The sequence below is a fragment of the Propithecus coquereli genome, unplaced genomic scaffold, assembly GCF_000956105.1.
Source record: "Propithecus coquereli isolate 6110/MARCELLA unplaced genomic scaffold, Pcoq_1.0 Scaffold235, whole genome shotgun sequence".
NCBI lineage: Eukaryota > Metazoa > Chordata > Mammalia > Primates > Indriidae > Propithecus > Propithecus coquereli.
The window spans coordinates 4,912,089-4,928,531 of record NW_012147897.1 but is presented as its reverse complement, the minus strand read 5'-3'; the positions used below and the strand labels follow the sequence as shown (position 1 = coordinate 4,928,531).

The 16,443-nt window shown below is 49.0% G+C and overlaps 1 protein-coding gene across 1 annotated transcript; it reads left to right on the top strand.

Annotated features, from left to right (window-relative positions):
* The first annotated feature begins 329 nt into the window (after positions 1-329).
* KLHL35 (kelch-like family member 35) lies at positions 330-8,407 on the top strand. Its single transcript, XM_012645618.1, has 6 exons — positions 330-1,204; positions 2,380-2,564; positions 4,358-4,476; positions 5,154-5,342; positions 6,900-7,088; positions 8,040-8,407. The coding sequence occupies exons 1-6, from the start codon at positions 330-332 to the stop codon at positions 8,226-8,228; spliced, it is 1,746 nt and encodes a 581-aa protein (XP_012501072.1). The 3' UTR covers positions 8,229-8,407.
* Positions 8,408-16,443: the final 8,036 nt, after the last annotated feature.

Here is a 16,443-nt window from a genome sequence, read left to right as displayed (position 1 = left end):
TCCTCAAATTACCGTATTTGAGAGCGTGCCATCTGTCTCCTGCAGATATTGACAGGAAAAAGCTTAGCGAGTGTGAAGAACAGAAAAGGGCAACATGTCTGACTGGAAAAGCGAGGGAGAATGTGGTGCCGATAAGGCAGGGGCTAGACCTCTGCAGCCCTAAGAAATCTGGATGCATGCATGGAAGGAAGAGTAGTTGAATGAACGGAGGCACACACGCGTCAGCAAACTAGTGATCTAAGAAACGAATAAATGGATGAGGTCGCTCCCCTGACCCAGCCCCAGCCAGGTGGATCCCCCCACGCTGTTTGTGTTCTCTACCCAGCAGGATGCGGGAGGCCCCCGGGCCGGAGGAGTCAGAGCCCGAAGCGCAGTGCGCGGGGTCCTGCCACGCGCAGCGCGTCCTGCAGACCCTCAACGCGTACCGGCGGAGCGGCACCCTCACCGACGTGGTGCTGCGCGCCGGCGGCCGCGACTTCCCGTGCCACCGCGCGGCGCTCAGCGCGGGCAGCGCCTACTTCCGCAGCCTGTTCGCAGGCGGGCGGCCCGAGCGTGGCCTGGCCGTGGTCCCCGTGGTGCCGGTGGCGCCCGACGCTCCGGGCGCGGGGCCGGCCGGGGCGGCGGCGGCGCTGGCCGTGGTGCTCGACTACGTGTACGGCGCGGGCGTGCGGCTGCGCGCCGAGGACGAGGCGGCCGCCGTGCTGGCGCTGGCAGAGCGGCTGGGCGTGGCGGGCCTGCGCGAGGCCTGCGTGCGCTTCCTTGAGGGTCGCTTGCGCGCCGCCAACAGCCTGGCGCTGCGCCGCGTGGCGGCGGCCTTCTCGCTCACCTCGCTGGCCGAGCGCTGCGGCCGCGTCCTGCGCCAGGCCTTCGCCGAGGTGGCGCGCCACGCCGACTTCCTGGAGCTGGCGCCCGACGAGGTGGCGGCGCTGCTGGCCGACCCCGCGCTGGGCGTGGCGCGCGAGGAGGCAGTGTTCGAGGCTGCCATGCGCTGGGTGCGCCACGACGCACCGGCCCGCCGCGGGCAGCTGCGGCGCCTGCTGGAGCACGTGCGCCTGCCGCTGCTGGCGCCCGCCTACTTCCTGGAGAAGGTGGAGGCCGACGAGCTGCTGCAGGCCTGTGGAGAGTGCCGCCCACTGCTGCTCGAGGCCCGCGCCTGCTTCATCCTGGGCCGCGAGGCTGGTGCGCTGCGGGCCCGGCCGCGGAGGTACGGCCGCCGCCCCCTAGCCACCCACCCCCTGTTACGTTCTTCAACCACCCACTCATTTCTGCATCATCGTTTCACTGTCTTGGCCATGCCTCTTGATGAAATTGTCATTCGTTCAACATTTCATAGGCTTAGAGCTGGGAATTCTGCCCTCGAGGAGTTAACAGGCAAATGGGGGAGATGCAGGGATCCCGCACCTGGTGCACAGTCTTTCTCTCACCCATGCACCCATAAATCTGAGTGCTTACTCTGTGTAGGTCCTGCGCTGGGTACCAGGGACATTGGGCTAATTTGGAAACACCCTTCGCCCTCTGGGAGCTCACAGACTAGTGAGGGATACAAAGAGGCAGGGAAATAGCGAAAACATGCGAGACCTGTTCCCACCCTGGAATGTCAGACCGGGAGACTATGGGTGGGGGTGGTCCAACGTGGTCTGTCACTTCCACCCCAGGGACACAAGACAAGGATGACACTGACTTACCATTATATCTCTAACACTAAGCACAGAGCCTGGAACAAAGAAAATGCTCAGTGTCGAAGGAATTAGAAAACCAGTAGCTTAAGAAAGGGTTTGGAAATTCTGGCGGGGTCAGTGAGGAGTCAGTGGGAGGAAAGACTGCTTTGCTGAAAGGGTGAGTAGTCTGGCTCAATAGAATTCGTGATCCCCGGGGGCTGGCTTTAGGGGATAGTCATAGGAGGAGGGAGGCAGCAGAATTAGCAGTTGGGGATGCAGGCCAGAAAAGAGTGTTGAGGAGGATGAGTTAGCGTTAGACACACGTGGGCTTGAATTCCAGCTCTGTCACTTATTGGCTGCATGACTTTGGGCAAGCCATAGTCTGTGAGCCTTAGTTTCCTCCGCTGTGAAAGGGATAATAAATCCCTACCTAATAAAACTGTCATAGGATTAAGCGAGGCGATTTTTCTAGGTAAGAGCAAGGGCTCTGTAAAGATTTTCTCTTTTTTTCCTGTAATTTAGAGGTCAGTAGAATGGGGTGGAATTAGTGGCCCTCTTCCTATCAGTAGCCAGAGGGAAGGCTGGAAGTGGCAGAGTCCCGGGAGAGGGGCAGAAGAGCATGGAAGGGGCAGCAGGATGGCACAGTGGGATCAGTGACCAGGAAGAGAGAGGGCCGAACTTGGGTGCGAGTCAGCAGACATCGGGCCTATCCCCACACCAGGTTCATGGACCTAGCTGAAGTGATCGTGGTCATCGGCGGTTGCGACCGCAAGGGTCTCCTGAAGCTGCCCTTCGCCGATGCCTACCACCCAGAGAGCCAGCGCTGGATCCCATTGCCCAGCCTGCCCGGCTACACGCGCTCGGAGTTCGCGGCCTGTGCTCTCCGCAACGATGTCTACGTCTCCGGTGAGGGCGGGGCCGCCACAGGAGCCCCCACGGGATTGGCGCATCACCTCCCACGCACCGCCCCCGTTGTTTTTCCCTCCAATCGTGAGATGGGGGCGGGATGTTTTCTGATAACCTACCGTTATTGGCTGAAGTGGTATGCCAGCAGAGCCAATCACTGGTGTGGGACTATGCACTTGATTCAGCAAGGTCCCTCCCCTTCGATTCATATTAGTATTAATAATAACCACTTATCTTTATCCAGCTTGCTGTGTGCTGTACATTATGCTAAGCAGCTTACATTTATTTAATCCCCCTACAATGCCATTTTACAGATGAGAAAACAGGTTGAGAGGCTCGGAATTTCCCCCTAGTCTCAAAAATGGCAGAGCTAGGAGGAACACAGGTCTGTTTGATACCAACGAACTGTGTCCTCCCTGAGATTCAGGCCCTAAAGATTCAGAGAAGAATAAAGCACAGTCCTTGCTCCCCTGGAGTGCGCTGGAGAGGGGCACAGACTTCACATTACCACCAGGCAGAATGTGATCAGAGCTCTCAGAGTCCCCCGATGATCTGAAATCCCACTCCGGGAATCTGGCCCACCTTCATGGAAGGGATGATATTTCAGCTGGACCTTGAAAGTCAGAGGGAACAGTATAGCCAAAGGCACGAGGGCAGGGACATGCAGAAAGGGACCCTGGGCACTGGGGGCTCTGAAGTGCAGGTTGAGTATATCTTGGAGAAGCAGGAGTCAGGTTAGGGAGGCTTTGACTCTGGGCTTGGGCAGACTGTACTTGATGCTGTAGTGAGCTCTGGGTGCCCACGAAAAGTTAGGAGCAGTAGAATGAGCCAGGGAGGCCTCAGAGACCATCCAGACCACATAGTACCACTGGACAATTTTTCCAAGGCCACTGATGGCCTCTGAGCAACATGTGGGGACTCTGCTGGGTGCCACTGAGAATACACAGGTGGGGGCTACCAAGCAGATGTGGCTCTGGTCACAGGCTCATGCTGAGCAGTGTGGTCAGGGTTTTCCCTGGGGAGGCTGCCCCTGAGAGGTGAATGCCTGGTCAGGATCTCTGGTGTGGCCAGGCATGGGGAGGGAGAGTCCACAGCCTGCATCCTCAGTGCCTGGCCCTATAGGGCGTGTTGTGTCCTTCAACTGCACTGATACTGGGCTGGGGGGCCAGAAGCTCTGGTTCTGGTCATTGCTCTGGTGAAAGCCCATGTGATCTTCAACATGTCATTGCTGGTCTCTAAGCCTCATCTGAGTTTCCTGTGTGTAGCCTGGGTGTAAGAATCCCAACACCTCATGGAGGGATGAGATCAGAAATGAAATCATGAAGGTGAAGGCAGAAATAAGGGAGGATCATTGGGTCACCCTCTACCCCTTCCCACTCCCAGTGCAGGTGGCTGTGCTTTGCCGTGATCCCCAGCACATTTCTGATGCTTGTCTTGGGTACCCTATGTACTCTTACCTTTAGTAGAGTGGCCCCCTCTTTGCCTCTCTGCGCACTGAGCCTGGCACACCATCACAAGGCACCTAGTTAAGGTCAGCTCCTTCTTTCTGAATCTGTCAGACCTCTCCCCTCAAGAGTCCTAACTTAGACCTTCTCACTACTGGTTCAAAGCACACTGTCTGGGTCACAAGCTCAGAGTCTTACACCAGCCCAGGGGAAGTCCTTCCTGCTCTAACCTTTCCTGTTCTCAGTTCTTAAACCTTTCTTTGGATTTGGGGCTCTAGTTTCTAGCTCTTTAGGGGTGCTGGGGATAGGAAGAGGGCTTGGGGGCAACAGCTGCTTCTCTCTCCCTAGGAGGCCACATCAACAGCCGTGATGTGTGGATGTTTAGCTCCCATCTGCACACCTGGATCAAGGTAGCCTCGCTGCACAAGGGCAGGTGGAGGCACAAGATGGCAGTTGTGCAGGGACAGGTAGGCACACACTGCAGCTGCTGCCCTGGGACCCAAGGTACAGATCTATGTGGGGAAGGCTAAGACCTCCTCTTTGTAAGAAAGGATCTGAGAAAAGGAAAGGGACTTGCCCAAGGTCACATAACAATGCTAATAATTATAGCAGTTATTGTAATTGTAACAGCTAAGTGGTCAATAGTGTGGGTTCTGAGGCCAAACAGTCTAGGTCTGAATCTTGACTCTGCTACTTAAGACAAAAAAAAAAATCTGCCAATTATCTTTGTAAGCTGCGTCCCGAATTCAGAAATGCAAATAAAAGTGCTTCTTAGAATCGATTAAGTGGGGTGGTAAACCCTTCATAAATTACTACCTATTATTATTAAGCATCAGCTTGGTGCCAGGTATTTTACAGATCTAATTGGCATTCAATATCCATGCTAGAGACGGGTCTCATCCGCGGTTGACGAAAGGAAACCGGCTCAGGGAGGTTCCATAACCGGGTGGAGGCCGCCCAGGTGGTGGCAGCGCTGCGATTCTCCACCCTCCCCACCGGCCCCCACCCCTCCGCGTTGGTTTGGTCCTGAAGCTGGGCGGGGATGGGGCTAGTTTCCCGGTCACAGACTGAGAGACTGAAGCGGTGAGGCTGAGTGGCCAACAGCCCTGACTCCCGGCACCCCCACACCTGACCTCACCCGCAGCTGTTCGCGGTGGGCGGCTTCGACGGCCTGCGGCGCCTGCGCAGCGTGGAGCGCTACGACCCCTTCTCAAACACCTGGGCGGCCGCCGCGCCCCTCCCGGAGGCCGTGAGCTCTGCCGCGGTGGCTCCCTGCGCTGGTCGGCTCTACGTGATCGGGGGCGCCGGGCAGGACGGCGCCAACACGGACAAGGTGGGCGCGGGCCGGGGACCCGGAGAGGGTGTCGGAGGCTGCGGGGAACCAGCGGCGCCTGCCGCGTGCCAGGCGCAGAGCTGGGCGCTTTCGTGCCCTCCTCCATTTTCTCACTTAATCGTGTCAACAACCCAGAGGAGTCACCCCATGTTTCAGGCAAGGAAATGAGTTTAGAGAAATGACCCCAAGGTCACACAGTGGGTCAGCAGCACACCTGGACTCGAATGTTTGGGCTGGTGCCATATGGGTTTCATTGATTTTAAAAATTAAGTAAGGGATGGGATTAGTTAAAATGTGTTTACTCAATGCAAAAATAATACATTCATTATTGAAAATTTAGAAAACAAAGAGAAGTAGAAAAAAAATCACCCATAATCCTACCACTTAAGGGTAACTACTATTAATATTTTTGATGCATTGCCTTCCAGGCTTCTACCGAATTGAGTTTTGCTTTTCTTAGTTTTGTGCTCCCACTGTTAGTAAAATTTTGCATTCTGCTTTTTAATCTCACTTAAGTACTTTCCACATACTTAAGAAACTCTTCACAGCCATCATTTCAATGTTTGTGTAATATTCCCCTGGCTAGATGAACCAGTCTACTAATCTAACTCTCTGTTGTTAGACATTTAGACTTTTTGTGAATAAAAGTTAATCTTTATCATGACTGCTCCATCCCTCTCCCGATGGCCTCACAAGGCTGTGGTCCTGGGACCTGAATCTCTCCCAGATTAGGATCCCCACCCTTCCTTATTCCCTGGCCCCATTCCTCCAGCAAACCCTCCTGGAGCTGGGGAGGGGGGCACCTGTGGTGGGAGGCCCCATTTAGCACCATCCCATGCAGCACTGACTTCTTACAGGCTGCTGTGGAAGGTCTCCAGGGAAACAGTTGATGAAGCAGCCAGTAGGGTGAGCAGGCAGCTAGGTTACAGGTGTGCGCCCTTAGAAAGCGTTAATGGCATCAAAACACCCATGGGCTTGAGAGGCCTGTAGACAGCTATAGGAATGGGGCTATAAGACATGGCAGTTGGAATCTTGTCATGACCTCAAAGCACCAGGAAAAGAGAAGGGAGTTGACAGTGTATGCAGCCAGGAACGCATCCCCGTGGGGGACCTGCTCTGAGGACCTTCTATAGCACTAACACAGACAGTGTGTCCATCTGCTGGGACGTATACTCTCCCAGCTTGATATGATTATCTTACACAAGGTGACTGAGTTCTCCTCCATCAAAGGAGAGACTTCCTGCTAGGGCGGAGGGTTGGGGAATGGAAACACCAGGGAAGGCTTTAAGGATGGGGTGGCATTCGAGCTCGACCTTGAAAGATGAGGAGACTTTTGACAAAGGGAGTCCAGGGGCTGAGGACAGAACATAGAACGAGACTGAGAACATTTTAGGGCCGGGACAGTGGGTCTCCGCTACCCTCCCAGATGCTGCCTCAGGCCTGGTGGACACTGGCAAGTGTTGTGCTGAATGAGTGCCCCTGGGGAGAGAGGTGGCAGGGCCTGGCAGTGGAGCAGTGCGAAGGAGTCTTCACCACTGTTTGCCTCCTGCCCCTCAGGTGCAGTGCTTTGACCCCAAGGAGGACCAGTGGAGCCTGCGGTCACCAGCACCCTTCTCACAGAGGTGTCTCGAGGCTGTCTCCCTCGAGGACACCATCTACGTGGTGGGGGGCCTCATGAACAAAATCTTCACCTACGATCCTGGCACAGATGTCTGGGGGGAGGCAGCTGTCCTCCCCAGCCCTGTGGTAAGTGGAGGCTCCTGGGCACAGCACCTGGCACTGGTCCCATTCAGGAGAGCAGAACCCACTTCTAGGGCTCTGGATCTCAGAGGGAGTGAGTCTTGTGTGTGACTCCATGCTAGGTGGTTTTACACAGCACTCTAGCTTTGTCCTCATGTGATAATCAACCATACATTAAAAAACAAAAACAAAATCAGGCATTTCAGAGAAGAGAGGGAGGAGGACCTGGCACAAGGCCACCTATAAGGCCCTGTTAAGGCAGAGCCCAGAACCTTTGTCCCAAGTGCTGTAGCCTCGATTTGGGGGTTTGGTCTACATGACCCTGCCCTGAAGGCCCCCAGCTGGTAGCCTATTGTGGGGCAGGGGCTGGGGAAGGGATTTGCTAAGTTCTCCTGCTTCAGTGGTATCAGGGAGGGGCGGCTCAGGCCCTGGAAGCTCTGGCCCCTGCGGTTCCTAGGCTCCCCCACCTTCTGTCCCCATGCCGTGAAACTCCAAAGAGACTATATAAAGGTGTGGTTGAATTGCCAATCCTAACCTTTGGTGATCCTAGGAGCCTAAGATTTCTGGGTTCTCTGAGTCTAAGAGATGGTGGTGGTGGTGCTTATTGTTATTGGCATGTTTACTGTATTCCAGGCACTATGTAAAATACTTTACCTGCTTAACCCCATTAACTGTTAACAGAACCATATAAAGAGGCACTATTATTCTTCTCCCTTTACAGATGAGGAAAGTGAGGCCTAGAGAGGTTAAGTGACTTGTCTAAGGCCTTTCCTTGAGTGAGAGTCAAACTAGAGCTTGAACTCAGGTCTGTCTAGTTTCCTGCCTCTCTGTCATCCAGATTGCCTGTTCATAGTCTGTGGGTCGAGGTTCTGTTATCTGGGCTGGCCAGTTAGGGACACAGGGAGCCCCAGGTTGGATGGACCCCACAGTTGATTGTCTTTCTGTTTGTTCACCCAGGAGAGCTGTGGCGTGACTGTGTGTGACGGGAAGGTCCACATCTTTGGCGGGCGGGATGATCGAGGGGAAAGCACCGATAGGGTCTTCACTTTTGATCCCAGCAGTGGGCAGGTGGAGGCCCAGCCATCCCTGCAGCGCTGTACCAGCTCCCACGGCTGTGTCACCATTGTCCAGAGCCTGGGCAGGTGACTCAGACTTAGCCTGAGCCAGGAGGAGGAGAGGCAGGGGGAACACAGGCACACCTCTCTGCTCCCCTCATGGCACCTCCATGTAAATAGCCCCTTAATTTATTGTCCCCTTTTCTTGTAGAAATAAAACTTCATTGGGTCTGTGTTCCAGCTTGAGCCTGCTTTGCCTAGAGACGTAATCTGCAATATTACTTGTTTTACTCTTTACAAAGCACATTGATACCATCTTAGTCTGATTGGGCTGCTATCGCAAAATACCGTAGACTGGGTAATTTACAAACAACAGAAATTTATTTCTCACAGTTCTGGAGGCTGGGAAGTCCAAGATCAAGATGCCAGCAGATTTGATATCTGGTGAGAGCTCTCTGCTGCATAAATGGTGCTTTTTACTTTGTCCTCACATGGCAGATGGAGGCAAGGCAGCTCCCATCAACCTGTTTTATAAGGGTATTAATCCCATTCATAAGGGCTCCGCCCTCACTTCCTAAGTAATTTAATCTCTTCCCAAAAGGCCCCACCCCTTAATGCTATCGAATTAGGTATTAGATTCTGACATTCACACCATACCACATACATTAAACTATAAAATATTTCATGCATAGGCCAGGTGTGGTGGCACACACTTGGTAATCCCAGCACTTTGGGAGGCCATGGAGGGTGGATCTCTTGAACCCAGGAGTTTGAGGTTGCAGTGAGCTATGATGACACCACTGTACTCTAGCCTGGGCAACAGAGGAAGACTCTGTCTGATAAATAAATAAATAAATGAATAAATAAAATATTTTATGCATAAAAACAATATATATAATAACAGTTCAAGAATAGTAAACTATGTTTCCCAACATCCAGCTTAAAAAATAGATGGTTACGAATGCCTCTATAGACCCCTGAGTCTATTCCCAAACCCATCCCTTCCCATACTTCTCCCAGAGATAGTTACTATCCTTAAATTTGAGATTATTAGCACTCACTGCTAGAAGCCAGGGCCAAAGTGGGGCTCCCTAACTCATGGAAGAGGCTGAAACAACACAGAACAAAAATAGCTGTGGATCCCTGAGCAGCCATGGGGTTGAGGATCACAGCAAACTGCAGGCCCAGGGTGGAGGATGCCAGAGCCACAGGCTCCTGAGAATCCAGCCACTCTGGCTCTGCTCCTAGACCTGTGAGATCCCCAATATCAAGGTGGGGTACAAGCCCCTGATGCCATTATATGCCTGGGGCAGCACCCTAAAACTGCTGGATAGGGAGGGGTGGGCTCAGGCTCAGAGGAAGAGAGAAAGGGAACAAAAGATGCCAAACACAGATTCTGTGAGGCTGAGGCCCAGCCATTCAGTGTCTGTGCCTGTGGCTCTGAGGCCTGGAGGAGCTGGCCAAGCCCCATCTGTGGGTTCCCTCTCATTTGTGCTCGGATTGCCTTTTGAAGAGGAGCTATCATCTGCTCCTTGCATCCCCTTCCAGCACAGAGGCAGGCCCACACCCCTCCCCATCTTCCAAAGCCCCAGGGCCCTTTCTGCATGGTCTCTCGAGCTGGGGCTGGCCCATCACAGCAGGCACAAAGGCCTGGGTCCCAGCTGAGCTCCGACTGGCCGATTATCCCAGATTAGGGAGCCTGTGACCATCTGGACACAGCTGATAATGGCTGCAAGGGGAGGGGCGTGGGGTGGAGGCCCAGCCCCATGGTAATGCTCAGGACAAAGCAAAGAAGGCACTGTATTGCTTGCCTACCCAGGCAAAAGGTAGGGGCAAATCCAGGGCAAGCTCTGCCCAAGGACATGGGCATGTCACCTGGGCTGGACACTTGCATGCCAGGCAAAGTGTCCCACTTTCCCCATGCTGCCTGTTTATGCCCCCAGTGTTCTTTTGTGCGTGTGCCAATGGCTTTTCTACTTTGTCTGCCTAGGCACACCTGACATCCTTCCCTAGGGTTGCTCACCCTCTCCTTGTGCCCCTTCCTTATCTGCCACCCCTTTTCCATCACCTGGAATATGGCTAGGCCTTTACATGTGACATATGTGACATACCCATAGGATGCCCTTTAAGGCAGGAAAGGGGTCAGCTTCACCTCTGTGACCCCCCCCCTCCCCGTGCCAGGAGCAAGGCCTCCCACTGACTACACTAAATCAAAGCTTCCTGGATCTCTAGCTCATAATACCTGTGACATAGGGACTATTGCCACCCACCTGCCCCCTCCCAAATGAGGTAGATAGACTCAGTTGTCAGGTGAGCTGACTGAAGTCATCAGGCTGGTGAGTGGTGGCAGAGCCAGGATTCAAAACTGGGTCCAGCTATCTCCAAAGCCAAGCTCTCTCACCAGGTTCTGCCAATCTGGTAAAATGGTGTTGAGTGCAACAGAGATGTTGTTGTATAGGAGGAGGAGATACCATCATTTCCACCATGAGAAATCCCAACCCAATAGAATACTGTCCCTGCCCTTAGAGGCCTCCAAATGGATGAGGGGAAACATGATTCATGTCCCTGATGAGTGAGGCTTACAAAACACAAGCAAAAGTGACACACCATGTGTTCTAGTCTAGACTATTGGTTAGACCGAGAGACCATATATGGAGGTTCTCCATGGCTCCTGGTCCACTGCTCTTTGGACGCCCAGTCCAAATGAATGGGAGACTGCTGCCATTCAGCAAGAAACCAGACCACAAGTCCCTAGCACTGGCCCCCTAGGCATGCAAGTTTGCCATCCTGTCCTAGCTGGGAACAGAGACTTAACTCGTGGTATGCCATCAAAAGCCACTGGACCCAAATTTAGTTTTTGGGTTTCTTTTTTGAGCAGTTCTACATGTAAGGATTGGTATTTTATGATTATTACTCCTTCTTAATGGTATTCCAAAGAACAGTAAGAAAATGTACTTATTTTTTAAAAAATAGACTGAAACTCATTGTCTTACCATTACCATATGGATTTATTGGATTCCTTTACAAATCTGAAACATTTTGGTATCTTGATGAACTATATTTTTCCTGTATCTTGAAACACTTTGCTATTTCTTCCTACTAAAAATTATCTCGTATTACTCATCAATTATTCCCCAACTATGATAAACAAGACTAAGATAATAAGAAAATAGAATGATGGTATCGCCTAGAAGATTCAATAGTGGAATAAACCATCACTATTAGGTCATACTTCAATTTCTTTATTGCATTCAGACATCTGGAGACACTGAGAATTCAGGACTTTTCATTTTCCAACAATAATGACAAAAGAGAAGAAAACTGACAGAGGAGGACATTTCATACTTCGTAGACAAATCAAAAAATTCAGAGACCCAGCAGCACTCTAGTCTCTAAGGATGATGGTGAAATTAGTCATATAAGTAAAATCTTTTCCTAATTTTCTCATATTGGTGAGTGAACATTATTTCTAAAGACAAAAAATAAATGTGGTATTTTCATCCAGTTAAATCATTCAACAGGAAAGATTTCATTACACAGTATTTTGTGACAAAACCTGGACCATCCTATTTTGCTGAAAGTGATGTGACAATATTCTTTCATCTTTGTGGTGCCTATGCACCAAAATTTACTTGGTAGTTTTTAAGTGGAGACATGCTGAAGGCAGTTGTATACAAAGGTGACTAAAGGAAAACATGCAACAGAAATGTAAACTTCATTGCATTGGTAATTATAATGTTTATAAATCTAAAATGAAAATGTTTTATAATTATGGAGTAAAGAAAATGGCTCAACAAAATTATGAGCCACTAAAAATTTCAAAAATATTGCACGTTGACAATGCAAGTACAAAAACAAGACAAAACAACAGAAGCAATGATGAGCTAGAGCCTATTAGAGCCTATTAGAGATGCATGCGAAATCTGCAATCGGCAGTTACACAATGAGTGTTTCACATCTCATGCTTGGCAGCTGATGAGCAATCACGTTTCTATGCTTCTGGTTCTCCACAAGGGACAGTGTTTGTTTTGGGTATATGCCTTCAAGGCAAGGTAAGTATCGAAGTCTGCTGTGTTTTAATTCATATATACACATATACGCACACAAGTATTTTCATATATATGAATAACAGTTTTATTAAGATATAGTTCACATACCATAAAATTCACCTATTTGAAAGGCGCAATTCAGTAGTTTTTAGTTTATTCGAAGTTACGCTGTAAATACCTGTTAAAATTTATAATAAAATTGTTTTTCACTATCCCTTTATTCTTAGTTTTGTAATTTGTAAAATTACTTAAAACATAAAAGGGGGTGTCCACTGGCCCCAAACAGTGAATGGTGATGACTGTTTTTCCTTGTATGTTGAGGTAAGACCAGTGAGCAAAAGATCCATCTCTTTTGGCCCCTCTCTGGCAAGAAAGCAGCCCTGTTGCTGTGCCTACGCTTTCCCTTGCCCTTTGAAAAGTAAAAACATCCGTAATTCGAGGCCAGGGGAACTCTACCCTCTGTAGACAACTGAGGACTCAAAGGATTCAGCTCTTCTGGCTCACCACACGAAGGACGCAGGCTGGTCATGGGGCAGTCGATGGCCTGCCAGCGAGGGTGCGAGGGATCCATCACAGCAGTGCGCCCTGCTCCATGGACAAAGGCCCAGCCGCACCTGGCCAGGCCAAGCTGTTCCTACAACGCAGGACTGAAAAGCAGAGGCATGGTTCATTTCAATTTCGGAGCTAGTGGTGCTCATCTTATTTGTAAAACTAAGGGTTTGGCATCAGGTAAGTCGTTCCCAGCCTAGGGTCTCATGTTACTTGTTCTCAAATGGGAATAAGGGATCTTGAGATATTCTGAGTATTTCTCAAAGCCTAAGAAAAACCATACATTCCCCTAAGATATACTGCATGGGTTAAACAAACTCATTGTAAACTGGGTTAGTAATGGAATCTGTCCATTACGGGTAGGCTAAGAAGATTAAATGAGATGTTTATAGCAGGCTCAGGGCATGTAACAATTATCTGCTTTCTCACCATGGTCGTGCTGCTGATGTTATAAATGTAACTTTGATTAATAACAAAGAAATGTTTGGTAGATAAAATAATATCAAAATATGATGTCCCAGAGGAAGAAAATGTAAAGAAAACAATCTTTGAGGTTGAAAATGTTCACTTTCCATGATACGTAAATCCTGCTCTGATGTTGGCAGGCCCTGCTTTGAAATATAACAGCTGCATTTATACATAGCAACATTGGAGCCTAGAAACAATCACTAGGTGGAAAATTGCACAAGGCATGGTAAAATTCCAAATTCACCACTTGTAAAATGGGACTGTTGATACCTGCTTAGCTACACCCATATCCCAGAAGCAGCAGAAAGCATGGTGTACCTGTGGCCAGGGCCCTTACAGTTAGGAGGGGGAGTATCCATTATCATGAATTTAGCCATGAATGACACCCAAGAAGATATGCTTAAGTAGTAATAATAACAGCTAGCACTCATTGAGCACTTGCTGTGGGTCAGGCACTGTGCTAAGCACTCTACAGGCAGATAACCAAAGGGAGGCACAGAGAGGTAACTGATGAGCCCGAGCTCATACTGCTAAGTTGTGGACCTGGTGCTGAATCCAGATTGTTCAGCTTGAAGAGCTGAGCTCTAGTTATGTTAGAATGTCTCCAAACAGATATAACATACTAGATGATAAACACTAAAGAAACATGTATTGATATTTTGATCTTTAAATTAACAGCCACCGTAGCCCTGTGAGATAACTGAGGATCAGAAAGGTCCGAGGTCACCCTCTCACTGAGCAATGCTGGTGTCAGGATTTGAACCGAGGTCTCTGACTGCAAAGCTCAGCTTCTCCCCATGACCTCTCATGAGTCTCTTTAGTAAAGCACTCTGCAGAGGAAGGCGTCCCTACCCCCTTCACCACCAGTGCTGCACCTGACACCCACATAGACTTTGCCCAATTTCCCAGGTAGGGGTACAGAGGATTGGCTAAGTAAAGATGCATAAGCCCTTGGTGCTCAGACTAAGAGGGGAAACAATGCAACATGGTGGGGCAAACTTCAACTAAGTTCCGCCAGAGCCAGTCACAAGAGTACAAGCAGTGTAAACTGGTACAAAGGCACAAAGGGGGAGTAGTGAGTGCTGGGAGCTGCAAGTCCTTGTCTGGCCTTTCCTTCAAGAGTTCTGTAGGCCAGGCAGATGGCTCACACCTGTAATCCTAGCACTTTGGGAAGCTGAGGCAGGAGGATCGCTTTAGGCCAGGAATTCGAGACCAGCCTGAGCAAGAGCCAGACCCGTCTCTACAAAAAATAGAAAAAGCTAAAATCTCTGACTGTGCTCAGCACCACATGAGGCTAAGCGCCTGTCCCTGCAAGACAATGACAATATAAGACTGATTCACCAAGAGTCAAAAGGCCTTGATGAATCAGTAAGGAGAAACAAGGTCTCTTGTTCTCTAACAGCAGCAATGTTCAGGGTTCAAGGAACCACTCAACTCTTTTAAGGAGTAGTTGTTCCTGTGGTCCAGCCCTAGATCTAAGAATAAAACCATCTGGTCAAGCAATGAGCATTTTAAAGTCTCCCTTCCCACTTAAGACATACTAAAGTTTTAAAAATGTGCAAAATTATACCATCTGGGGGGCAATTACTATGAAAATCAAGATTAACTTTTGTTGGGGGCTGTGTTTGGAGTGGGACACAACAGGGGCTTCTGGGGTAGCTTGCATTTCTTGATGGAATGTAGTTACTGAGTGCTCACTTGAGCTCTGCATTTGTCTTGTGTACTTTTCTGAAATAAATGGATTTAAAGGAACAAAACTCCTAAACTTTCTTATAGCCAAGAAAGGGAGAGACTTTTGGTCTTTTAAAATGGTTACCTAGGGCCATTCACTCTGATGAATATACATTAATAATCTGCATGCTTTTCTGAGTCACAATCCAACAAGTTTATTTCTCCCTCCCCAAACTGCTACTCTTGCTGTGCATTTCCTTTGTTATAGCACCACCTGGTGGGAAATTAATAGCACTTTCTCCCACAGACTACATTTGCAATTTTAAGTGGACCGAGGTTTGCAAAAACAAGGAATTTAAAAGATCACCTAACCTATGAAGAATACCTGTGACTGGCTGTGCCAGTACTTGACTCTAAGATCTTAGATGACCAGGTCTTAACCTGTTCCCAATACCCAGTAATCTACAGATGTTCAAATTAAACTACTTTCACTATAAATAATCCTGTCACAAATGAACTATACCATTGCTAAGTTCAGAAATAAATACAGGAATAAAGAAACTTAGCTCAGTTAAAAATACTAACATTTTCAGTAAAATCATAAAGTGCCAATAGTTTTACCTATAAAAGATAAATAAAATCTTGCAAACCATTCATCAGCTTGAGAAAGGGCTTGTTCCTGGAAGCATGTCACCCCAGGGTGAGGGAAAGCACTGAGTATTTAAGAATGTAGTTTCTGTATTCCAGCTTTAGTTCCTAGCCACAAGATATTATACTACAAACAAAATAAACCCACTCCCTAAACCCGACAAATGAGTAATTAATACATCAGCTATGCCACTGATTACAGAATTCAGTAGAGGGGTGTTCTCTAGTACACTCCTGGTCTCAATTCCAAAAACTGACAAAAACGGTGACATGATTAAGACAGAAGTCAGTACAGACATCAAAGGCGCTTTCAAAAAGGGGAGGACCAATCTGCAAGATGAAGTTCTGAGGTTCTTGACACAACATTAATATACAGCAGCCTTCCTTCCGTGTAAGTGGGGGATTGGTTCTAAGATCCCCTTCATATACCAAAATCCCCAGTTGCATAAAATCTAGGCAACATTATACTTTAAATCTTCACTAGATTACTTTTAATGAAATAATGTAAATGCTACGTAAACAGTGGTTAAACTGTACTGTTTAGGGAATGACTTAGAAAAAGCCGACATGTTCAGTAGACACAACCATCCACTTTTTTCTGAAGAGTTTTGATCCAAAGTTGGTTGAATCCAGATTCAGAACCCTCAGATATGGAGGGCTGACAGCATTTGTCGCTATGGAAGTGTCCACTTAAAAATGGTTAAGATGATAAATTTTCTATTATTCTTACGATTACAACAGCTAAAAAGGGAGCGGGGGCAGATATGTTTGTGTGCTCCCAACATAATTCATTAATTCAAATATTAAGCCCTTAGTATGTGCAGTGTCTGCCATTGTGCTCACACTCTGAGAAGGCAACCAAATAATCAAACAGCGCCTGCTAGGTGGTCTGTGGAGCTAGGGTTATTTCACCAGCCAGGC